The sequence below is a fragment of the Equus quagga genome, chromosome 1 (assembly GCF_021613505.1).
Source record: "Equus quagga isolate Etosha38 chromosome 1, UCLA_HA_Equagga_1.0, whole genome shotgun sequence".
Classification (NCBI taxonomy): Eukaryota; Metazoa; Chordata; class Mammalia; order Perissodactyla; family Equidae; genus Equus; species Equus quagga.
This window is the reverse complement of record NC_060267.1, coordinates 32,836,885-32,863,080: the sequence shown is the minus strand read 5'-3', so window position 1 is coordinate 32,863,080 and position 26,196 is coordinate 32,836,885. Positions and strand designations below refer to the sequence as shown.

The window sequence follows — 26,196 nt, the reverse complement described above, 5'->3', positions numbered from 1 at the left end:
AATTTAGAAATAGAAAGAAATATACCAAAATATTAACCATGAGTTTTGTCTGGATATCTCTGGTTATCTCTAGAGTACCAATGATTTTTATTTTCTTCTTTCTCCTTTTCTAGTTTTTACAATGTGCATGTATATAATCAGAAAGAGGTTGTAAAAATGAAGGTTCTCACTGCCCTAGCCTCGTTATTTTATATCACTCTATAATATTCCCATCCAAAGATCCAAAATACAAATTTACAGGCTCACACAACTCTACTGTTAACCAGAGAGGTCCTTAGGGAGAGCCACACACAGGGCCTCCATGTATATATTTGAGCAGAGAAACCTAAGAGCTTGGTGTGGAGTCCCTTACAATTGGATGCCAGTTTTGGAAGGAGACGGGTTAAGACCAAACTCCCTGAAAGCAGCAGCGGTCAGCGGATCAGCATAGGGAATGTAATTGCCAATCCTGCCATGAAATCCCTCTTGTTGTCATCATTGTCCCTGTAGTGCTGAAGAAATGGCTCTCATGGAGCTAAGGGACAAGTTGTCTCTGCAGATGGAAGCAGTTGGGAAGGAACAAGAGCTGACCAAGAAAAACAATGGTTTTCTCCAAAATATCGATGCAGCTGAAGGCACGATGCAGAAGTAAGTCGGGGCTGAGCTCTCAGGAGCAGTTTCTGGAGTTCTGTCTGGAAACTTCCTTTGGCAAGATGCAAGTGAGGATATTTCCAAGTTGAGGGTTGGGGTTGACATTCTTCTCCACAATTCTTCTAATTTTGACCTCATGATATTTATCATGGTAAGTCCTGTGAGACGCTAAAGGGGCCCATGATCATAAACTAGGCAGACATCCGTTGAATAGAAATGGTCAAGACTCTAATCCCAATTTATGAAAATATGTTCATTGTTTTGTGCCTTTATTATCTTCACCTGCTAAAGATATAAACCATTTGAAATACTTTCCAGAGTAGAGGAAATACAAATATTCATATAAATACATATATGCATTTTTTAATCAACGATAAGACTGTGTACTAGGATAACCCAATGGTTAAGAACCTTTTTAAACAGGAAGAACTTTTTGAAGGTAAAAGATTTTCCAGAACCCCTCATTTGTCAAAAAAGCTGAGTATGATATCGAAGATATTTTTAAATGCATTTAGAATTTATTAGTAAGAGTAGCATACACATTTGGAAACTGGGGAGTATTTATTTATGTGAGCAATATTTATTCAGTGTATAAAAATGTAGGTAGATTCCGGGACCCCTTTCTATGCAGGGTACATGCAGAGTGCTCCCCACCTCAGGGTTCAAGGCCCACAGACTGAGAACCGCTACTATAGACCTCCATCACAAATTTGTTGTGATCCATTCAAAAGTATATGTGTGTGTGTACATGTATACACATATACGCACTCAAGCAAAATAACAATAGTGCAACAGGGAGTGGGCAAAAAAATCAACACAATTATCGTAGAAAAGGAAATACGGATGAGTTTTATATATATAGGCGAAGATGCTGAATCTCACTCATAAAAAGAGATTAAAACTAAAATGAGATGCCAGTTTAAGCATTCCAGATTGGCAAAGGTTAAAAACTTTAATAATACATGCTTGTAGAAAAGGAGTCAAAAACAGGCATTCTCATTATTTTTGCTGGATGTGTAAATGGATTCAATTTCTTGAATGCATAATTTGGTAAAATCTCTCAAAATTTAAAATATACATATGTATTGACCCAGCAATTCTATTTTTAGGGTTATCCAATAGATGTACATGTACTCATCAACACATGGTGTGTAGGGATAGTCATTGCAGCCTTGTTTGTAGTAGCAATTGATTGGAAACAATGTATATATCCATTAATAAGAAACTGATTAGCAGATTACTGTGTAGCTCTATGATGGAATACCATATAACCAATTTTTGTGTGTGTGTGTGAGGAAGATTGGCCCTAAGCTAACATCTTCCTCTTTTTGCTTGAGGAAGACTGTTGCTGAGCTAACATCTGTGCCAACCTTCCTCTATTTTATATGTGGAATGCTGCCACAGCATGGCTTGCTGAATGGTGTGTAGGTCCGTGCCTGGGATCTGAACCTGTGAATCCCAGGCTGCCAAAGTGGAGCCTGTGAATTCAGCTGCTACACCACTGGGCCGGCCCCCCATATAACCATTTTTAAAATGAGGCAGCTCTGTATATAGTAATATGAAAGGGGCTCCAATACAGGTTGTTTAAAAAGCACATGAGGTACAGAATAGTGTGTATAATGCACTCTCATTTATATTTTAAAAGGAATATATATTTATATAAACATAGCTGCTTTTTTATGCATAGAATCTCTGTGGAAGAATAAAGAAAAAACTAGTAAATGTTTGGGGGAAGACTCAGGGGGGGTTAGAGATCAAGATGGTGTCATAGATTTACTCCTTTCTGCACAGTCTTTTGTACCATATGACACTTTCTAACTCTACTTTTTAAAAAAGGATATTTATTATGTGTTTATTTTACACACACAGTTGCACACACACACAGCTGCAGTGGCTTTAGAATTTGGAATCTCACTGTTAAATCATTTATTGATTCAGTCAATAAATATTTATCCAGCCTCTCTATTCCTATTTTGTGCAATATACTATGCTAGACATTATTCACGCAGAATGAAATCAGTACAAGAATAGCGGGTGCTCCTTGGGCGGGGAAAGATCCCAGTGTTCTCCCTCTAGGGGTAGCCCTAAACTATAGGCCTAAGGCCTTATAACAGCATCTGTTTGATTGTGTGGCTTGCAGTTTGCTAAGGAAATTTACCAAAATGGACCACGTCTTGGACAGATCAGATGATGAGGACGAGATTTTCTCTGAAAACCCTCAAACTGACTTTCTTCGAGAGGTGGAGACTAAAGAATGGGTAAGGGAGAGACTTAAATGTCACAGTAGGTGAAGAGAAGAACTTCACATCTCACATCTCAACGTGGTAAAGAAATATTGGAGGGGTTCCTCATAATAGGCGCGGAACATTGAGAGCTTGAAGCCAGGAGAGAGGCATCGTCTCCTCTGAGGGCTGCTGTCATTGCACAAGGGACTTACTAGCCTTCCTATGCAGAAAAATTATGCATTATATGTTAATTTTGTCCTTGGGATTTGTGAAATAACTGTGATATTTCTCACCTTAGAGCAAATTGCCATATGTAAAATCGCCCCCTGGTCGCTGAATTGTCTTCCAATAGAATGGATCAACTTATTCTTAGTTCAGCCTGGCCCTCTCGAGGTCTTTGAAATTCAGTCACCCAGCTGACATGCAATGGAGGAAATTTTGACAAAAAGGCCTGAGATAGTCCTGGAAAGAGTTCATGCTTTCACTACCATTTACATCAAAGAAAGATGTGGCTGAGACTCCCTTTTGTTATTGATGAGCGAATCTCTCCATAGATTTCCCACACTATTGGCTACAGAAGTAGGTAGCTTCAACCAGTCAGAAAAACACACGAGAAAGGTGCAGTTGGAATTCCCCACTCCCAGGCTTATGCAGTCCCTGAAGGAAGCTCAGGATTCATCTCTTTCTCTACTTCTCTTTTGAATATATTTTGGATTTGGGGATGGCTAACTCTGCAAATCCATAGAAGGAAAGGTCTCAAAAGATTATCCTAGGGGCCGGCCTGGTGATGCAGCAATTAAGTTCACACATTCTGCTTCAGCAGCCTGGGGTTTGCAAGTTCAGATCCCGGGTGCAGACCTACACACTGCTTGTCAAGCCATTCTGTGGCAGGCGTTGCACATATAAAGTAGAGGAAGATGGGCACAGATGTTAGCTCAAGGCCAGGCTTCCTCAGCAAAACGAGGAGGACTGGCAGCAGCTGTTAGCTCAGGGCTAATCTTCCTCCAAAAAAGAAAAGATTATCCTAAGCTGGACTTTACTTTCAAGTACTCTGACGTAAGTAGACAAAGAAACAAAGAAACAGAAGGAGATGGAGGGTGTGAGAGGATAGAGTTAGAAGTGTGGAGAATAGATAATAATGAGACAGACAAAAAGTGGAAGGAAAGCCAGCCATCCAGCCAGACATCTTTTATGGAAAAAAAGAATAATAGAACTGAATTAGAAGGGGAGTCTTAGGATGGAGTTTTTAGAAAGGCTGAGGATGGGGGGAAAAATAGGAAATTGAGATGTGGGAGCTAGATCTTAGAAAACATGTGAATTGAAGGTATTACTCTATAAATAGTATCATCTGATTCTTTGTGGGGGGGCTTTGTTGCTGGACTCCAGGCAAGGGCTGCTACCAATGGACCTAGTTTGCCATGACACCTTCCCTGCATCCATGGTACAACGTGCCCAGCCAAATCCTGTTCATCAGTGAACTGTCACACCATCCCTTGTTGACCCAGGGCAGAATAAGTCTAACTAGAGAATAAAATGATTGGCTCTATAAGACTTTAGCAGGTAGTGTGCACTCTCGGGGTATAAGGTGTGTGGACTACTTCTTACAAACTTTCAGTCAGGTCTGTTAAACTTAAGGTTTAACAGAAGGTTTTTAAAAATTTATGATTGTACTTCTTTATATTATTTATATGGAAAATTCTATAATTAGCTAAAAATAAATCATATGCAGTTACATAATTAAAAAATAAGTATTAATAAATTTGACTTTCTGTTGGTAAAAGGATAAATAGACAACCTCTCGAGGAAGAAGCGTTTTTCTCCTATTTTCTGAAAGGAAACCAGAAGGTCTCTACTTTGCGTAATCTTACATTTGTCTTTTTAGAAGAGAAGATCATAAAATTTAAAGGACAGTTCCAGAAAATGGACATAGAGTTAACAGAAGTTAAAGAATATCTATTGTTGGCCTAGTTAACAAAATACACTTTTTAGCCAGACTACCAAAGACTAGCCAGACTATCTAACCATTAACCACCACCATCCCCCACCACCAAATATTTAGAAATGAATATTTTGTTCTGTTTCACATTTCCTGATTCCCGGTACTGCTATGGACAGTGTTGATTTCGGATGCCAGATGAATGAACAGACTTTCCTATTTCCTGCTTTTGTTGCAGTTCTCACAAGCAGAACGTATTTACCTACCTCTGAAGTCTATTTATTCTAAAACCACTTATTGAGCAGCCACTGTGTGGTAGGTGATGTCTAGCGCTGGGAATATATGTATTAGGAGGGACACAGACAAGCTAATGGCTATGTATGACGAAATCCGTGCTGGAAGTAGCAGATGTGCCATGAAGTACTTGGGAGGGCTGTCCAGGGAGATGACTGGGATTATGACAATGGAGTTTGAAGGATAAACTGGATGGGAGAAAGGCATTTCAGAAAGAAGGAACAGCATGTGCAAAGACAAAGGGGCCAAAGAGGCACTGTGTTCTGAGAGAGGAGGAGTGAAAGGAAAGGCCTGACAGGCAGCAGGCAGGACCTGGTGGAGGTGGAGCAGGATGCAGGCTGGAAGCTAGGACGCCAGTTGGAGTTGAGAATTGATGAGGACCGAAGTAAGGCGGTGGCGATGGGGGAAAAAGGACGCAGATTTACAAGACAGGTGTTATTGGACTTGGACACCAAGTGGTTACGACATGGGTAATGAAGAGGGAAAAGAATGTCTCCTGTGAACACTTCTTCCAGGGTTCAGGTAGAGACATCTGGATGGATACGGAGAACATACGCAAGGCTGGGGAATCTGGACAAGCAAGAGGAGAAATAACGAGTTCAGTTTTTTACTTACTGAGTTGAGGTGCCTATGGAACATCCAAAAGGGGATAGATGAGCTCTTCAAAGTGCAACACATAAATGGAAAGTAGTGCCCTTAGACTGTGTATTTCATGCAAGGGCACTTTTAGTTTGTTATTAAAACCTTACACACATAACTCTTTATGTGTTCAATCCTGCAGATTTAAAAAAATCTTCTATTTCTACTTCCTGCCTTTTGACTCTTTGGTGGTATATTAACCATTACAGGGAATTGATTGGTGAAAACCAGAAATGTCATCACAGATGACTGGACATAGACAGAACCCCAATGATGATCTGGCCCAATTTTCCTATTATAGAACAAGAGTCTGAGCTTCAGGCTGTTGGGTGACTTGTTCAACACCCACAACAGTAGACAAGGCTTACACTCAGGCCGTCCGATTCGCAGCGTAGTGTCTTTCTCTACATCACAGCGTGTGTGTGCATTTCTGCTGCTTTTGAATATCCTGGCAAAAGATTTGGTGGGAAGACATTGAAATTATGGATGCTTTTTTATTTATGAAGAGGTAGCTAAGATCTAGTGGAGTCATATAGTACACGGAAAATCTAGCCTTGGTTTCTTCATCTGTAAATATGATAATAATCCTTACATCGCCAGTGAGGTGCCACTGGGTTGTGAGAGTGACAGAGGAAGGGGCTAAATATTTCTTAATCTGAACTGTTGATGAAAATAATCCATAACTAATCTATAAATGAAAATTTGGGTGAGATTATTCTGAGCAAACATGTGAGGATCATGGCCCAGGACCTTTCTTCCCGAAGGAAGAAAGGGCACCACAGAAGTCAGGTGTGCAGAGTGGTTATGTAGCCCCAAAGAGGATGTTTCACATGTGATTGAAATGTCCTTTTTACAATAGTCATGAGACTGCTCTGTCAGCACAGCGATTGATGGACACAGCAGGTAGTAGGTCGCTGTTTTGGTGGACACAGCAGGGTGGCAGTTCTGTTGTCTCGTGCTGGATGGTCACAGGTGAGCACAGCAATCAGTTCCTAGCCTAAGGAAAGATGCTTATCCTTAAGGAAATGCCAATGTGAGGGAAGTTACACCTTTATCCTAAGTCCACTTGTTCTTGTCTGGAAATGCTTAAAGTAGATATACAACGCATGCTCAACGGCCCTGTCAGGCCCTTTTGGAAAAACAAAGTCAGGCCGAATTAGGTTTACACCACATGGCTTCTTCATATACTCCAATATATCCTATTGCTTGTCATTTCTATTTGTCAGGACCCAAGGCCTAGATATGATTAAAAGAGCCATGGTCTTGGAATCAGAAAACCTAGTTACGGTTCTAGTCCTTACACTTACCAGCTGTATGTATTGGTTTCCCATGGCTGCTGCAACACATTATCACAAACTTAGTGGCTTAAAACAGTAAAAATTGTGTTCTCTCATAGTTCTGGAGGCCAGAATTCTGAAATCAAGGGGTTAGCAGGGCCGTGTTCCCTCTGAAGCCTCTGGGGGAGAATCCTTCCTTGCTTGTTCCTACTTTTAGTGTCCCCAGACATTCCTTGGCTTGTGGCTGTGTAACTCCAATGTATGCCTGTCTTCACATGACCTTCTTTGTGTCTGTCTTCTCCTCTTCTGTTTCTCATTAAGACCCTTGTCATCGGAGTAGGGCCCACCCAGGTAATTCAAGATAATCTCATTTCAAGACCCTTAACTTAATTACATCTGCAAAGATTCTTTTTCTAATATAAATTCACATTCACAGGGTCCTATATCTTTTTGGGGTGACCGCTTAACCCTCTACACTCTATGACCTTGGGCAAATCACTAAATGTGAATGGCCTAGGGGATTTCAATACCTACTTTTCTCCACCTCAAGTCTATCATGAGAATTAAAAGAAATAGTGCACATAAAAGAAATTCTTTCTAAAGAGTTATGTGAATGTTAGTTATTCCTATTGACTTGGCCAGTAATTTATACAGACATTTCAATAAGAGACTGATCTGTTCTCCCTACTCTAATTTTTTCTCCTTCCAGTTTAAAAATAGTTTTGCTGAAAAACAAGAATTTCAAATGAAACTTCTTCAAAGGACAGAAGAAATATTTTGCAATGTAGTTACTAAAGAAGAGAATATTTAAAGACAAACTATTGTCAATTGTGTGCATGTGTAGAATTGAAATACCAGAAAATGCTTTGAATGTTTTTCTAGAACAAGGCAAAGAATAAGAAATAAAGAAATAAGTTTTGTGAATCAAACTGATAAAGTTGGCTTTCTCCCTGAACTCTTTATTATGAAAAAATGTAAATAAAAAGAAAACTTAATTATGCAGTGATCAATCGTATCCTCACATCTAGATTTTAGAATTATTACCATTTGTCACACTTGCTTTATCTTTATATATGTATAGGGATGGAATTTTCTGAGCCATTCAAAAGTAGGTCAAAGACAGCAGGATACTTCATCCCTGTTTCCTTCAGAGAGGCTATCTAAAAATAAAGACTTTTTTCTACACAACCAAAATATCATTATCACATTAGGAAAAGTAGCAAAAATTCTATAATATAATCTAATGTTCTCAATGCTCTCAATATTCGAATTTTCTCAGTTGTCCCCCAAATGTCTTTTATACACATTTTTTTTAACCAGCATCCAAACGAGATCTAAGCAATGCGTTTGGTTGCTATATCTCTTTAGACTCTCTTAATATAGAACAGTCTCACCACCTTATTCTTTTCCTTGACGTTGATTTTTTTGAAGAGACTAGTCAGTCATTTTATTTGAATGGAGCGTTGGAGTCCGTGGCCAGCATGAGGTCCGCCTGTGGACACTGATGTTCTACCCGTCCCTGCCCCAGCCTTCCTCTGTCAACGGAGTAAGAGGGCATGTCTGCTTATCTTACAAAGCCATTAGAAGGCTCCAGCCTCAGAGAGGGCTGTGTGCTTGCCCCTACAGAAGGGGGCATGGGTAGGCTAGAGGGACCACCACCTCTCGTGATAACCCTTTTGTCCTGCTTTGCTTCCTTCATCATCTTTATCAGGATGTGTTGGAGCCAGAGGCCGAGCATGACCAGGACCTGCAGAGTCAAGAGGATGAGCAAGAGACAGACTGCTTTCAACATGAGGACCCTCAAGTGTCCACATCTTGGCCGTTTTCAGAGGAGAACATCCCTGAATTGTAAGCCTTGGCACGAGCAAGAGGGAACACTTAATAATGTTTTGCGGTGGGGAAAAAGAAGTGTGGCAGAGAACTTAGGGAAAGACCGGAAGATTTAAAATCCATACATATCCTGAACCATAGAGCACTCATGTGCACAGGTGACTACCTGCACATTCCAGCGAGAATGCAGAGTAAGGACATTTCTAGGGATACAGACAGAGCCATGAGGATGTCTTTGCAAACTTTTCTTGGAGTTTGGAATTAATACACATCTCATCACTCTCCAATAATTTTCTAGATGTGAAAATTACTTTAATTATCATTAAAAATATATTGTTAAGTCCTTGTGAACTCTTTCCACATTGTATACCTCTTCCCCTCCCCCACAAGATGCAACCACCATCCTGAAATCTATACTTACCATTCATGGCATGCAGGGAAATTAAAAATATATCTATTTTTTTTTTTACTAAATGTAAAATATGCTTTATCTTCTCCAGCCTTATAAAGATCTGTTAAAATAAATATCAAATAAGTGCCCAAACTTCTTTCTTGAGGCCTAACAGCCTACTTGGCCCGTGTTGGTGACAGAAAATGAATAAGCAGACCAACTTGCCAAAAGTTCAAGAGAAGAGGGTTTTGGTGGGATGTTAGCTCAAGTGGCAGAGCACTCTCTTAGCAAAGGAACAGGGGTTTGGGCTATGCAAGATCTTTCCCATTTTTTATCTTAAAACTGGTCATAATAATATTTCTGCAGGAGTCAGGAGAACATCTTCTTCCAGCTAAACCACTGGAATACACAGATGGGTCAACAAGTGAAAGAACTTGGAGCTGATCACACAGACTGGATGGAGAAAATTAAAAACATTATACAAAAAATTAACCTAACAGAAAACACAGTGAAGAGGTAATTGTAGGGTGTTGGGGTTGGTTAGAAAATAGTGAAGCTTCATAGCTCCAGAAACTTAAGAAACTCTGGGTTTGAGGTGGTAAAGTCTTAAGGAAAGTCTTTAGGAAAAGAAGTATAAAGTCTTCTGATTACACAGCAATGTTACAAAATCTCAAAGCCTATATCAAAGTTCTCTACATCTTTGCGCTCTCTGCTCTCAAGTGAAGGACTTCATTCATAAGATTTTTCTGTGAAGCTACAATAATAGTTATCAAGGGTCCCAAAAGTTATCAAGTCCCCAATGATCCTTGAGTTTTTTCCAGTTTTGTCCAAAGGGATTCAACAAGTATAACATGAAACAAATATTAAAGTATATTTGTTAATGCATATGTGAATTTAAGTGGAATGTTTTGAAATAAAACAGAAAAGATAAAAGTAATTGTTATTGATCTAGTCACTGGTGCAAAGAGAATGGGCTTTGGAGTCAGAGGGACCCAGGTTTGAATCCTGACACTGACGCTTCTTGCATAAGCTAATCAACCTTTTTTAAGACTTGATTTCTGTCTTCTACAAAATGGGCCTAATGACAGCCCCCTCATTGGTTTATTGTGGGTATTAAGTAAAATACTGTATGTAAAGAATACATTGCCTGGTACATAACCAACAATTAATAAATGGAAGCTATTCATAGAAATCAATCCCTCTGGCCTTCTGAACCATCCTACCACATTCCAAACTCAGTTTCCTACTGTGGCGCTACGCCTCCTAGATGTTTCCTCATCTTTCAGTTAAACATCTCCTCTACATTCATTAGACATCACCATACCTTTCAGTTAAACAGTTAAACCTCTCTTCACAACTGCCTTCTCCGGATCGTCCTCTCCAGAATGGCCTTTTTCTTCTTCCAAATCATTAGTAATATTCAGTTTTTAAAAGATTTTGTGGCTTTACTAATTCAAATCCTATACGTCAACTTTTCTTTTCATTTTTAAACTTGAGGTATAATTTACACACAGTAAAATTGTGTTTTTTATTGTACAGTTCTGCAAGTTTTGAAAAAGGCATACAGTTGTGCAGCCAGCACAGTGAAGATACAGACCACTTTCATCACTCCCCAAATCCCTCACGCCCCTTGTAGTGAACTGCTCTCCCCAGGCCAAGCTGCTGTTGACCACTGACCAATCCATATAGCTTGGCATTTTCCACAATGTCACATAAATGGAATCATACAGTATGTAGCCTTTTGAGTCTGTTTTCTTTCACTTGGTGTAATGCATTTGAGATTCATCCATGTTGCTGCATGCATCAGTAGCTTTGTCCTTTCTGTTGCTGGATAGTCTTCTGTTATGTAAATATAGCACAGTTTACCCATTCACTAATTAAGGAATGTTTAGGTTTCTTGGCAATTGTGAATACAGACACTATAAACATTCACATACAGTTTTTTGTGTGAATATACATTTTTATTTTCCTTGGGTAAACAAGCAGGAGGGGAAACGCTGGGTCGTATAGTAAGTGCATGTTTATAAGAAACTGCCAAACTGTTTGAAAATGGCTATGCCATTGTGCATGCCTGCCAACAGTGTATGAGAGTTCCAGTTGTTCTGCATCCCCTCCAGAGCTTGGTATTATCATGTTCTTTTTTTTTTTTTTTTGAGGTGTAATTGACACATTATATTAGTTTCAGGTATACAACATAGTGGTTCAAAGTCTGTGTATGTTGACAAATGGTCATCACAGTAAGTCTAGTTAACATCCATTACCATACATAGTTAAAATTTTTTTTCTCTTGTGATGGGAACTTTTAAGATCTACTCTCTTAGCAACTTTCAAATATGCAATACAGTATTATTAACTGGTCACCATGCTGTATGTTACATCTCCATGACATTTATTTTATAACTGGAAGTTTGTTCTTTTTTCTTCACTGTAGGCATTCTAATAGGTATGTGGTCGTATTTCATTGTGCTTTCTAATTTGCAATTAGCAAATAACTAATGACGTTGAGCATCTTTTCATTGCTTATTTGCCATAGGTCTATCTTTTGGGGTGAAATGTCTGTTTACATCTTTTGCCCATTTTTAAAAATGAGTTGTTGGCTCATTATTACTTACTATTGAATTTTGATGGTTCTTTATATATTCTGGATAAAAGTCCAGATATTCGATGTGATTTGCAAATACTTTCTCCCAGTTTATGGCTTGTTTTTTCATACCCTTAACATTGTCTGTCAAAGAGCAGAAGTTCTTAATTTCTATAGAGCCCAATTTATCACCTTTTTTTTCTCTTATGGATCATGATTTAGTGTTGTACGTAAGAAATCTTTGCCTAACCCAAGGTCAGAAAGATTATCTCCTGTTTTCTTCCAGAATTTTTATAGTTTTAGATTTTACATATAGGTCTATGATTCACTTTGAGTTAATTTTTGTATGTGGTGTGAGGTTGTGTCTCAGTTTAGGCTGCTATAAGAGAATACTGCAGACTGGGTGACTTAAACAACAACAATTTACTTCTCATAGTTCTGGAGGTTGGGAAGTCCCCCAGGGTGCCAGCATGATTGGGTTCTGGTGACAGCCCTCTTCCTGGTTTTCGGATGGCTATCTTTTTGTTGTGTCCTCACGTGGTGGAGAGAGAGAGCTCTAGTCTCTCTCTTCTTGTAAGGACACTAATCCCATCATCGGGGCTCCACCCTCGTGACTCCATCCAAACCTAATTATCTCCCAAAGACTCCACCTCCCAATACCATCCCACTGGGGGTTAGGGTTTCAATATATGGATTTTGGGGAAACACAAATATGCAATCCATCACAGGTAGACATCAAAGTTCCTTTTTTAATTTTTTTGCATGTGTATATCCCAGGATTCCTTTCTTTTTTCTTTTTTTGGCATATATATATCCAATTGTTACATCGACATTGGTTGATAAGAGTTTACTTTCTCTATGGAATTACTTTGCACCATTGTCGAAAATCAATGGGTCATGTATGTGTGATTCTATTTCTGGATTCCATATTCTGCTCCGTTTATCTAAATGTCTGTTTTTTCACTAATACCACAGTGCCTTGATTACTGTAGCTTTATATTAAGTCTCGAAATTAGGTATGAGAGTTATTCAATTTTGTTCTACTTTTTCAAAATTGTTTTGGCTATTCTAATTTTTTTTTTGTTTTCCATGTAGATTTTAGAATAAGCTTGTCAATCCTGCTGGAACTACCATTAATCTATAGACAAATTTGGGAAGAATTAACATTTTAGCAACATTGACTTTTTCAAGTCATGAACACAGTATTTCTATTTATTTAGGTGTTTGATTCCTTCCACCAGTGTTGCATAGTGTTCAGTGTACAAATATTTCACATTTTGTTAGATTTATGCCTAAGTATTTCAAGTTTTGATTTTATTATAAATGGTACTTTAAGTTTTTCAATTTCTAATTGTTAATTGCTGGTATATAGAAATGTAATTGATTTTTGTATGCTGACTTTGTGTCTTGTGACCTTGCTAAACTCATTTATTAGTTCCAGTAGTTTTTGTAGGTTATTTGGGATTTTCCACACAGATAATCATGTCATCTGCAAATAGAGACAGCTTTATACCTTCCTTTTTTCATCTTTATGTTTTGACTTCCTTTTGCTGCCTTATTATATTGGCTAGAACCTCTAGTACCTTGTTGAATAGGAGGGATGCCAGCAGACAGCAGACACATTTACTCGGTTCTCAATCCTACAAGGAAGGCATTAAGTGTGATGCTGTCGTTTTGTTTTGTTTTTTAAAGATGCCCTTTCTCAAATTGAGAAACCTGAGATTTCTACTCCTAGTTTACTGAGGAATAGGAATTTCTATTCCAAGTTTACTGAGACATTTTTAAAATCAGGAATGATACTGAATTTTTTCAATAGTTTTTGCTGCATCTATGAATGATCACGTTTCTGTATTTGTTTAGAGTCTCTTGATATGTTGAATTATAATGACTGATTTTGAATGCTGAACCAGCCTTGAATTTCCAGAATAAATGCCACTTGGTCATCATATATTATCCTTTCTACGTATTTTTGGATTCAGTTATCAAAACGGAATTTTTACATGTATGTTAATGAGAGATATTAGCCTGTCTTTTTTTTCTTGTAATGTCTGGTGTTAGTATCAGAACAATACTTGCCTCAAAGAAAAAATTGGGACGCTTCCTGCCTGTTCTATTTTCTGGATGAGTTTGTGTAGAATTGGCATAATTTCTTCCTTAAATATTTGGTTGAATTCATCAGTGAAGGCATATTGCCTGGAGATTTCATTGTAGTAAGATTTTTAACTACAAATTTAATTTCTTTAATGATAATAGGGCTACTCAGGCTACGGAGCTCTTGAGTATGCTTTAGCGATAGTATCTTTCAAGGAATTTGCCCTTTGTATGTAAATTGTCAACTTTATTGGCTAAAATTACTAATATTTTATTTTGAAATAATTATAGATTCATAGGAGGTTTCAAAGAAATATATAGGATAGTCCCATGCACCCTTCTCTCAGCCTTTCCAAATGGTAACATCTTGTCCACCTCTAATATACCATCAAAATCAAGAAATTGACATTGGTACTATCAACAAAGCTTATGTAGACTTCACCAGTTATATGTGCACTCATGTGTGTGTATGTGTGTATATAGTTCTATGCAATTTTAGCATATGTGTAGCCTTGCATAACCACCATCAAAATCAAAATTCTCAACTGTACTATTGCACATGACTCTTTTGTGTTACCCCTGTATAGCCACAACCATTCCCTCCCACCCACCCCTAATCCCTGGCAACAACAAATCTTTTCCACATAGCTATGATATTTCATGAATTTTACACAAATAAAATCATGCAGTATGTATCTTTCTGAGATTGGCTGTTTCACTGCGTATAATTTCCTTGAGATTTATCCAAGTTATCGCATGTATTAATAGTTCCTTCCTTTGCATTGCTGAGTAGTATTCCATAGTATGGAGATATATATGGTTTGGTTAACCATTCACCTGCCAAAAGACAATTTTATAATTTCTAGTTTTTGGCTATTATGAATAAAGCTACTTTGAACATTCACGTACAACTTCCTGTGTGAAAATAAGTCTTTATTTCTCTGGGATAATTGCAAGAGAGCATAATTGCTGAGTCATATGGTAAGTCCATCTTTAGTTTTGACAAGAACTGCCAAACTATTTCCAGAGCGTCTGTACCATTTTACATTCCCACCACCAATGTATGAGTGATCCAATTTCTCCACATCCTCACCAGCATTTGGTGTAATCGCTATTTTTTATCTTAGCCATTCTGATAAGCTTGTCGTGCTATCTCATTGCATATTTTTTTTTGAGGAAGATTAGCCCCGACCTAAGACCTGCTGCCAATCCTCCTCTTTTTGCTGAAGAAGACTGGCCCTGAGCTAACATCCATGCCCTCCACTTTATACGTGGGACGCCTGCCATAGCATGGCTTGACAAGCGCTGTGTAGGTCCACACTTGGGATCTGAACTGGGGAACACTGGGCCACCGAAGTGGAATGTGCAAACTTAACGGCTGTGCCACGGAGCCAGCCGCACTCTCATTGCATTTTTATTTGCATTTCTCTAATGGCTAACAGTGCTGAACATCCTTTCGTGTGTTTATTTACCATCTATGTATCTTCTTGGTGAAATGTCTATGCATGTCTCTTGTTCATTTTCTAATTAGACAATTTTTTTAATGTAGAGTTTTGAGAGGTTTCCATATATTGTACATATAAGACCTTTGCCAGATATGTGACATGTAAATCCATTTAACAGTCTTTGGCCAGGCAAAAGTTTTAAATTTTGATGAAGTCCAGTTTATCGTTGTTCTCTCTTATGTCTAGTGCTATTGGTGTCAAGTCTAAGAACTCTTCCTGGTCTTAGGTCCCAAAGATTTTCTGTGTGTTTTTCTAGAAATTTAACTAAGCTTCCATTTTAATTATTTTAATTTTCTGCTCCTATATCCAGTTAGGCCTTCACTATTATCTAGATAATTTAGAGTGGTTTTTACTTTCTTGATTTGCATTTATGGCTTTCCATTCCAACACAATCACTGCCCAAGAGTCCTCTTGTGTAGGAACAGGATTTCACTTTTGAAAGATCAAAAGATGAAAAAAGATTGTCCATTGGGTGATTTCTCTTAATCCACCAGACTTAGTCCCTCTCTTGGTCTATTTGCAGTTTAATAAATGAGGTGATGTCCCTGGAGGGCCAAATTGAAAAGCTGGAGTCACATCAGGACCTTAACCCTGATCAGGGGACGAACATCGAGGTAAGCTGGAAGGTTGGAAAAGACAAACTGCGAGGCTGTGGGGACTCTGACCCCTCTTCCCACCCCTTCTGTAATTTATCAGGTCATAACAGGAATTAAAACCCACCTTCTGTTGCAAGGAGGAGTGCTTTCTGGCGGTCACTTCTGAGTACTTTTCGCCTGGGTACCACCAATTCTATTCTCTGACAATACAAAAAGGCAAGACTTGTCTATTCTACCTAGAAACTCAGTCAGACAAATTTGATAGGCTTGATGCCATCCTAAGATAATGATGAGAACCTTAAGGGAAAATTTCTCTTCTTAATCTTTGTATCCCAGCATCGAAAAGCACAGAGATGACATCCAGGAAATACATATTAGTGAAGAACAGCATACGTAGAATGTAAGAGATGAATTTGTGTTTGTCTTCAACGCCTTCGTGAAGAGTTCCTGTGTTGGTTTTCACAATCTCCAGTTTTCCTGTTGTTCTGTCTCCTTGCATTTCTCAGAGACTCCTTTCAGAGAAAAGTTTAATTTTCCCTTTTTTAAAGACTCAGAATGTTAGAGCTGAAAAGTAGTGACCAACTTTGGACAAGATTCAGACTTCAGAGCATTGGCTAATAGTTTCTCTGCTCACTGTAGAAGAAAAGACTCTGAAAAAGGAAAAAGTCTGTGTCTAGCTACCTCTTTTCATTGAAATTACCAGCCTCTGTTTTAGCTCAAGCCAAAGGGTTTAAATTAAGTGGATTTTGGAAGAAATAAAGGAGAAATGTCTCTTTTATTGTAGGATGGTAATGTTTCTTTAGACCCCTCACATATTAAAAGCCATGTATAAATTAGCACAGGTTTGTCGTCAAGGAAAAAAATTACTTTTTTTCCTTAAAAGATTGGTACTTGAGCTAACAACTCTTGCCAATCTTCTTTTTTTTTTCTTCGCCCCAAAGTCCCCCAGTACATAGTTATATATTCCAGTTGTGAGTGCCTCTAGTTGTGCTATTTGGGAAGCCACCCCAGCATAGCCTGATGAGTGGTGCCATGTCCGTGCCCAGGATTCAACCGGTGAAACCCTTGGCCACCGAAGCGGAGCTCACGGACTTAACCACTCGGCCACAGGGCTGGCCCCGAAAAATTACTTTTAACCGTGATTTAGTCCAACATTTTGAAGTTGCAATTCCATTTTGCGCTAGTCGAAATGTCAAGAATTTTTTCACTATCCTTGGGCTTTGAAATGGCAAACTATGAAAAAAGGGACGAGGACAAAAGCCAAGAAATATTCTGCCTTAGGAAATTTCCTCCAAAAGTCATCCGTATTCCAGGAATGTGGATTTCAGCACGAGGTAGGGGAAGGGAAGGATGAATAACAATAGAATGAGGAGAAAGATAGAGGAGCACAAACATAAATGAAAGTGAAATTTTAAAAAACAAACAAGCAAGGGCTTAGGATAACATGAAAGGAGAAGGCAACACAAATATGTGTGGAGATTCTGTATACTGGAGATGTACAGTCTTGTCTGCACTTAAAAAAAAAAAAACAGGCACAAACTCCAAAACTAGAAACAGCCTAAATGCCACCAATGGGTGTGCAGATAAACTGTGGTACATGTTACATGATGGAAGACTACTGAGCAATAAAAAGGAACGAACTTATTCATCCAACAACATGAATAAATCCCAAACTCATCATGCTAAGTACAAGAAGCCAGACTCAGAAGATTATATACTTTATGATTCCATTTATGTAACATTCTGAAAAAGACAAAACTATAGAAACAGAAAATAGATGAACAGTTGCTGGAGTCAAGTGGGGAAACAAAATTGAGGACTGACAAAGGGACCAAGGAAATTCTGGGTGTGATGACAGTACGCGTTTATCAAAAATCACAGCACTGTACACTTACTTATAAAAGGTGAGTTTTACTGTACGTAAATTACATCTCAGTAAACACGACTTTTAAAAACTGACACAAACTCTGTCCTCAGTAAGTCTAAAGGCTGATGACGAAGACTGCCTAAAAACAAATGCAGTGCTATAAATGAGTAAGAAACTTTAAACGTAATTGTTACAGATGCAAAGTAGTAGGGACGGCTGTAAGTTTAATCTGGTGAAGGGAAAAGTGAAGATTGTTAGAAATATATATACAGACAGCAAATAAAGTGTGGGAAAATTAAAGGAGAAATAAGTTAATAAAATTAAAATAATCTCACATGCATTGGCTCATTTATTTCTCTTGAAGAAATAGAAGGACTCAGACAGGTATGAAAGGGGAAGGAGGAAAAAATTGGTAAAATTATTAAAAAAAAAAAAAGAAACAAATGTATTTAAAAGACCTTTAATTGAGGAAAAGACTTTGAGGTGTTGCCTGAAATTGAGCCCCTGAGTTTACAAAGCTTTCTAAAGTCTCCATACAAACATCCAGACTTTCATTCTGAAACTGACTCCTATCTCAGTTATCTTTGATATAATAATCTCTGATAAGTACTATATAAAAATGTTTACAATGTAAATAAACTAGGGCACCAAGTGATTATCACACCACAGCTCCTTTCTAGATAATTAAATCACACAATTCAGGAGTTGGTGATGAATAATTTGGTAGAAGAAGGGTGTAGACCATGCATTCTCTGGAAGTGTTTGAGGGCAAATACTCCTATTACTTGTATCCAAACAGCACGATGACTAGCTCAATGGCCCCTTACGTAGGATGTGGCCAACAATATCTCGTCGATCTGATTTAATGTTGATTTTGGAGATCAGCACTCAGAACAGTAAGGAAAAAAATAGCTTCTATTAAATCTGAAACTTTTTGATCATGAATGAGCTTTCTCCTAAAAATCATTATTTGTTTTGTTTCAAGTCCATGCATTGTTCATTATAACTTTTGTTTTATGCCCTTTTGTTTTAAAGGAGAAGATCATGGAAATTAAAAAGCAATTAGGAGAAATCGCTAACGAAATTGTCCAGGTAACAATAAAATGGATTTATAACTAAGGAAGAAAAACAGTTCTTCACAGAAATCTCAGTTTAAGAGAATTTAGTGAGTGGAATCTAAAATTTGGTGAAAGATGAAAGACTTGGAATTTCAGACCCAGAAGAGAACTTACTGTCATTTAGTCTATACTTTCATTTTCAGAAAAGAAAAATGTGACTCAGAATGATGAAGTGACTTTTCGACATTTCCAGATGAAAAGCATCTGTCCTGCTCTTGCTCTCTCATTTAAAAAATAAAAAAATTATAAATATTTATATATATACACACACACACTCATATACATACAATATACAGGCATATATTTTTTCTCCTAGCAAAAGTGCTATTTTAATAATAAAATGCTTATTTTAATAATTAAAACCTTATAGAGCTATTTCATATTAAAAATGAAAATCCTACTCCCCCAAAGATAAACATGATGAACTTTTTAGTATATTTATATTCTTCCAAATTTTTCTACATTGTTGTTATTGTTTTAATGGAATTATATTATACACATTGTTTGGCAATTTGCTTTCTTTCACTTAGCATTTTTTCCTTCAACAACTTCCTATGCCAGTAAGTGTCATTGTACCTTTTCCTCTTCACTTCTGATATAATCAGGATTTGATTTGGGGATTTGTTAAATTTATTTTGTTGGATGTTTGGGCTGTATAATCAATATTTGCCATTACAGACTATGCCTCAGAAATCCATATCTTTGCTTGTTTTTGAAAGTACTTCTTTAAGACTCAGTTTCTAGAAATGGCATCTCTGGAACACATCTTTCTTGAATCCCGGAGCACCATTCTTCGTGCTATAGCCCTGCTTCTCACGGCATCCTGCAAGTCTGTTATGGGATGATTAATTAAAAGCCTTTAACAGCAGTATTTACTCCTGACATATGTGCAACTGGCACTCATGTCTCAGAAGGGGATGGTTTGCTTTCAGCCTGTGTCTCGATCTTCCTGATAGAAACCAACCCAAACCATCTGTTATCTCTGCCTGACAGCCTATAGGAGACATGGGAAGGAAAGAGGAACCAGACACTTTTCATGGACACTTTTCTTTTGCTAAGCCATAGGCCTGAAAATTCAAGCTAACATAGTGAGGACTTACATTTATATCTTATAAATTTTAAAATATTTAAAATATATACAATTTTCTTTTTTTCTCAGAAACACACCAAGTTTCTTCAACTAGGGACCTGGTGGAAGGTTTCTAAAGAAAAAGTAATGAATTGAGAGAAAGATGACTTACAATCAGCTGCTATTGTGTCAATGTATGCTTCTAAAGTATTGAAAATAATTTTATCAATCTTTTGGTTATTCCTCCTGCAATTTATCATGATTACACTGTGAATTTGCTCTAAGAGGAGGGATTTTACTGAGTAAAAAGTTTCAGTGAAGGTATTTCTACAACTAAGTGGTGTCAAAATGAGTGAGATTTTATTGTATAAACTGGAAAAGCAGAATTTTTATTTAACCCAAAATTGTGGGTGTCTTTTCAGGCAGATGCTTGTAATGAAGCTCATGAATTAAAGGAGAAACTCATTGAAAGAATAGAGGTAAGAGGGGCTGGCCCAGTGGCATAGTGGTTAAGTTTGTACACTCAGCTTCAGTGACCTGGGGTTCATGGGTTCGGCTCCCAGGTGCTGACGTACACACTGCTCATCAAGCCATGCAGTGGCAGCGTCTCACAGACAACATAGAAGAAGATTGGCACACATGTTAGCTCAGGGCCAATCTTCCTCACCAAAAAAAAACCCACAAAAACAAATAGAGGTAAGATTCCAGTTATACAAGTTCAAGTAAGGATAACATGAAATGATTTAAATCTAAATACAGGAGTAATGCTTTCCGTAAAAGTTGAGAGTGCATCACATACTGGTCTCTTTTTAGCCATATCATCTTCTTCTCTGCCCCTGACTTTTTGCTTTGAGTCAACAGAACATCTCACAGGTCTGGTGTACTCCCAACCTCTCCCATACCTGTGCTGCTTCTACATCTCCTCCATCTGTAGCTTATCCTCCACGGCTACACACTACCCGTTCTTCAGGCTCAGCTCAGAGGTCATGTCCTCTTCCAGACCTCCCCTAAACTCCCCTAGCCAGAAAATGACTCCGTCTCTGAACTCCTTTCTCCAAAATCTTATACATTGAGGTCAATGAGAAACGGTGAATGAAACAATGAATGAAGGAATCAACCTGTCACCTGCTCAGCAGTGCCTAATCATCCCACCTATCCAGAGCAGGTGTCCCACCACCAAACCTCCGCTACTCTGTCTCATCACCTTATATATTCCCTCTTTAGCATGTACGTTAATCTATAGTAGCTAATGTATATTTATATGTGTGTTTAGTTGTTTATTGCTTGTCCCACGGTTCTCATAAATGCACGTGTAATTCTTCGTCTAGTTTGTTTAAAAATGCACATGCAATGGAAAGCACATTCCTTGTCTATTTTGTTAAGCACTGTCCTAGAATAGTGCCTGGTAGGACTCATTCAGTAAATATGCTTTGCATAGATGAACAAATTGAATAGACGGATTTGGCACAAGGATAATCTCATCTTCCTACATGAATAATCCAGTAGTTAAAGATTACCATGTGGGTTTTGTTTAATTTTCTACCATGGTGCTACCTCACTCTGTGAATGTGTAAGTCTCCTTCTATTAGGTGAGTATGCACCTGCCAATGACCTGCTCATGTGACCCGCCTGTGATTTACAATGTGGGCCCCTGAGACGTTCCAGAGGAAAAGCGCTCTGCATCATTGACAATAAGACTGGCAGATAGCTAGAATCATTTTTTAAAAATGATAGTTGATTGCTCTTGTTTTTCCAGAACTTTTCCAAGGACATGACTCTGCTGAATGCAAAGCTAGAGATGTACCAAATGCAAGCAGGGAAAACAGACTCTCAGAGTCCCGAAGAAATGGGTATGGAAGAAATGGAGCCTCTGCTCCCTCAGGCTCCACCACCTCCTTTAGTGCAGAACTCTCCTCCCCGCATTGCAGTGTGGTGGTAAGTCAGAGAAAGGGCCACTGGGGGCCGGACGAAGGCCCCCAGGTATGGACTATAATAAGAATGAATTTCTTCAAGGGTTGGCTAAAACTTTGCTTTATCTTATTTTATAAATTAGCTATTCATGTTCTTTAAAATCTGTTTTTATTAGAGTCATAGTATTTTTCTTATTGTTTTAGATATAAATCTATTGCATTAGATAGACAAATATAGATATATATTTCTTTCTTATTGCTTTATATAACTATATATATAACTATACAAGTATAACCATGACTATATATATGTATATATATGTAAATACATATAATATGCATGTACATATAAAAATATATATATACATATAAATCTTAAAGGATGATCTCTACAAGCTATGATGCAGCCACCTCCACCAAAAAAACATACCTGCTAAGTGGTTTGAAAGCCTTTGTTAGATGGACAGTTTGCCTCTCCCTTGTACTTTATTGGAGACATATATATCAGCAAATTCTGATTCTTTGCATCCCTTTCTGAAGATGCCACACCATCATATATACTACACCCTCAATAGTACCCTCCTCTAAGAAAACTTTTCTGATCCTTTATCCCCAACCACCAACCCAGATCAATTCTTCAGCTCCCTCTTTTGTGTGCACACTATACCTTGCACATAATTCTGTCATAGATCCCACAGCTTATTATCGCAATTAAATTGTTTTAAGTCTGTCTCCTCCTAGTACTCCATGTGCAACTTGAAGGCAGGAATCTTCATCACTTTGGGACATAACATACAAAAGATGTTCATCATGCTCAACAAATACTAAATTAATAAATAAGCGGGGAGGGATATCAATGAAAATGGTGGGGTAAAGACCCCAGAAAATGTCCTCCTCCATAAAATCAATGAGACAACTGAAAAAATTGTCAGAATCAATTTTTTCAGAGCTCTGGAAATTAAGGATTTAGTATCCAGAATATATGAAAAAGTCTTACAACTCAACAACAAAAGACAAATAACCCAATTTTTTAAATGAGTAAAGCACCTGAATAGATATTTCTTCAAAGAAGACACACAAATGGCCAACAAGCACATAAAACGATCTTCAACATCACTGGTCATTAAGGAAATGCAAATCAGAATCACAATGAACCACAATGAGATACCACTTTACATCAGTAAGATGACTATAATTTAAAAGAAAACAATAGCAAGCATTGGAGAGGATGTGGAGAAATTAGAACCTTCACGCATTGCTAGTAGGACTGTAAAATGGTGCAGCCACTTTGGAAAACAGTTCGGAAGTTCCCGAAAATGTTAAACATAGTTACCATATGACCCAGCAATTCCACTCCTAGATATATACCCAAAAGAACTGAAAATATATGTCCACACAAAAACCTGTACATGAATGTTCATAGCAGCATTATTCAAAATAGCCAAAAAGCAGAAACAATCTAAATATCCATGAACTGATGAATAGGTAAACAAAATGTGGTATGTCCGTATAATGGAGTATTACTCAGTCACAAAAATGAACGAAGTACTGATCCATGCTACAGCCTGGATGAAAACATTATGCTCAGTGAAAGAAGTCAGACTCCAAAGGCCATGTATTATACGATTCCATTCATACGAAATGTTCAAAATAGGAAAATCCGTATAGATGGAAAGTAGATTAGTGGTTGCCAGGCCTGGGGGTAGAGGGAAATAGGGAGTGACTGTTCATGGGTATGGGTTTTCTTTTTGGGGTGATGAAAATTTCCTGGAATTAGACAGTCGTGATGGTTGTACAACCTTGTGAATAAATTAAAAGCTACTGAATTGTATACTTTAAAAGGTAAACTTTATGACATGTAAATTATTAAATCTAGATTTCATGCTCCTTGAGGGCGGGACATCTCTGCTATATTTTAGCAGCCCTTAAAGTCCCTTCCTAATAGAGTATTTATAGAACATTAGCTCTTCAAAAAATGTGTGAAGTAGAAGCAATTATTTATGTAACTGCCGAGAGACACACAGTGGGGACAATGCCAAGAAACTTTGGCACAAGCTTATAGAATCTACCGAATTGGGTCACAAAATAGATCCACAGCTAGCTTCAACTGGGCTGTAGATTTTCTCTTCTGAAATGTATTATAGATGGTAATTATCTCCAGGGATTGGATTATCTGTGACATTTCTTTTCTTCCTTGTGCTTTTCTGGATTTTCCAGATCTTCTACCCTAATCATGTATTGCATTTACAATTAGAAAATAATAATGCAAGGACTTAAAAGCAAATAAATAAAATACAGTATAGGTACCGCCCAGAAGGAGGAGTCCTCAAAGACTTGACAAAGCTTATATTACTTTATAAGGGTGATTCTAGTGACAGGACAAAATTGGTAATTGAGCCGAATTCCATTTGTTGCGTCATACTTTGTGTCCTGAGGAAAATCTAACTGCTTGTGCCTTTATCTCCCCCAAAAATACACATCATATACCTTACAAGTGAGGTAAACATGGCAATGATCTGCTAGAGTGTGAGAAGAGCATTTCAAAAGAAAGAGCCCCACAATAGCCAGGTTTCATTGTTTAATGGCTATAGAAGCTTAGATTCCAATGCCAGCCCTAGCATGGACTTACGTGCTCATCTACTCCAAGCTCCTTCTTTTGCAGATGTCAACTGAGGTCAAAGAAGTTTGATTACTTACTTGCAGTTATAAAGCTACCTGGGTGGAGGGGCCAGGAGTCACATCAATGTGGTTTTCTCCAGAATGTTCTTAACACCAATGTTTTCTTTCCTTGTAGGAAACGTGCACTGAGGATTTTCATCATGTTTTATGTCCTTACCTTCACTGGACTTTTATGTTACACACTATTTTTTGATGCTACGTTTATCTTTGAAAGGGTGCTCCCTACAATGCTTGGGCGCCGCAGAATGTGGGAACTGCGGGAGATTATTGCGCCTTTCTTGAATTTGGAAGTGGAAGACTTGTTACCCTCCTAAAGATACAGAAGTTACTATTACCCTACTGACTTCCTCTCCAATAAAATTCTGGCTGTTCTTATATTATGGCAGTTAACTTATTTTTTAAAAAATACTATAAGATGTTTTGCACAGGACACTGTAGTTATGTGGAAATGGGTCGATCACAAACAGAAAAAATGAAAACAGTTTATCTTTACCCTTATGACTCACAATGACTTCTTGAGTCATTCCACACATTGTTTAAAACATTTGCTTCAAACCACTAACACCTCTCTTCCCCCAACCCTGAGAACGTTAAGACTATCAGGTATTGGCTTCCTTGGTTATTTCCCCTATTTTGACCTCTGATGTCTCAGAAAAGAAAGCACAGAATTCCTCTTCATCGTTTCCAATTTTCCTTCAATTGGATTGGGGCCATATTTGGGTCTAGTGGACATTTTTTGGTTTTGCTCCCTAATATTTATTTCTCCTTTTGACAACAGCATCCTAATTTTGCTTTGAAAAAACTATCTTTTCCCAGTGAGTATAATCGCAGGTGGTCTTTCAGTCCATGTCCCCTGTCTTCCTATCAATAAGAGTTGGGAATATGTTGAATCAGACATTCTCTAAGAATGAGAATTTTGAGAAGAATCATACAAAGAAAGGAAATGATTGGAACTTCAATTTTGTGACCTTGCCCATATCTTTTTCTGCTTAGGTTAGACAGATTTGGTTTCCTTGTTTGTAATGAAAGGAAGTCTGATTGATACAATAGTTTTGAATGCCATACTGGAGCACTTTTATCCCTAACTTTGTAGATAATGGGGAAATAATAAACTTCATTTGCAATATGAAAAATATTTATAATTGAACTGTGCAAGATTAATAGAACCATAAAGAATAAATTGGAGTGGGAGGGCAGATGGAGTGTGGGAGATCAGTTAAAAGGCCATTAACGGTTCCGGTGAGCTAAAGAGGTGGAAATAGGGATGAAACGGAGATGATGGGTGAAGTAGATATTGCAAGCATGGATTTTATGATATTTGGTTGTGTAATGGATGTGGGGTTGAAAGGGTGGTGACAGGGAGATGTGGAATGTGGTCCCAATTCTCCTCACATTTGAAGGGATCTTGAAGGATGGATAACATTTTCATGGCAGAAATAAGGAAAAGGCCATAGCAGAGAAAAGAAACATCATAAGTAAAACTTAGAAGCTGTGAGTATAAGGCAGAGGCAGGAAACTTGGTAGAGCGTATTGCTCAATACACCAGTTTGTACATTCC

At 37.9% G+C, this 26,196-nt stretch overlaps 1 protein-coding gene across 1 annotated transcript; it reads left to right on the top strand.

The window, feature by feature from the left end:
* The first annotated feature begins 499 nt into the window (after positions 1 to 499).
* Positions 500 to 24,993, top strand: SMCO2 (single-pass membrane protein with coiled-coil domains 2). Its single transcript, XM_046652752.1, has 8 exons — positions 500 to 627; positions 2,771 to 2,870; positions 8,713 to 8,849; positions 9,589 to 9,738; positions 15,923 to 16,017; positions 20,476 to 20,528; positions 21,806 to 21,981; positions 24,754 to 24,993. The coding sequence occupies exons 1-8, from the start codon at positions 500 to 502 to the stop codon at positions 24,950 to 24,952; spliced, it is 1,038 nt and encodes a 345-aa protein (XP_046508708.1). The 3' UTR covers positions 24,953 to 24,993.
* The last annotated feature ends 1,203 nt before the right edge of the window (positions 24,994 to 26,196 follow it).

Bases quoted from the DNA above. Each gene is read 5' to 3' on its own strand.
- SMCO2 (XM_046652752.1), top strand. From the start codon at position 500: ATGGCTCTCATGGAGCTAAGGGACAAGTTGTCTCTGCAGATGGAAGCA. The intron at 2,871-8,712 runs GTGGAGACTAAA...CATCTTTATCAG, and splicing joins AAACTGACTTTCTTCGAGAG to GATGTGTTGGAGCCAGAGGC. The intron at 9,739-15,922 runs GTAATTGTAGGG...GTCTATTTGCAG, and splicing joins ACAGAAAACACAGTGAAGAG to TTTAATAAATGAGGTGATGT.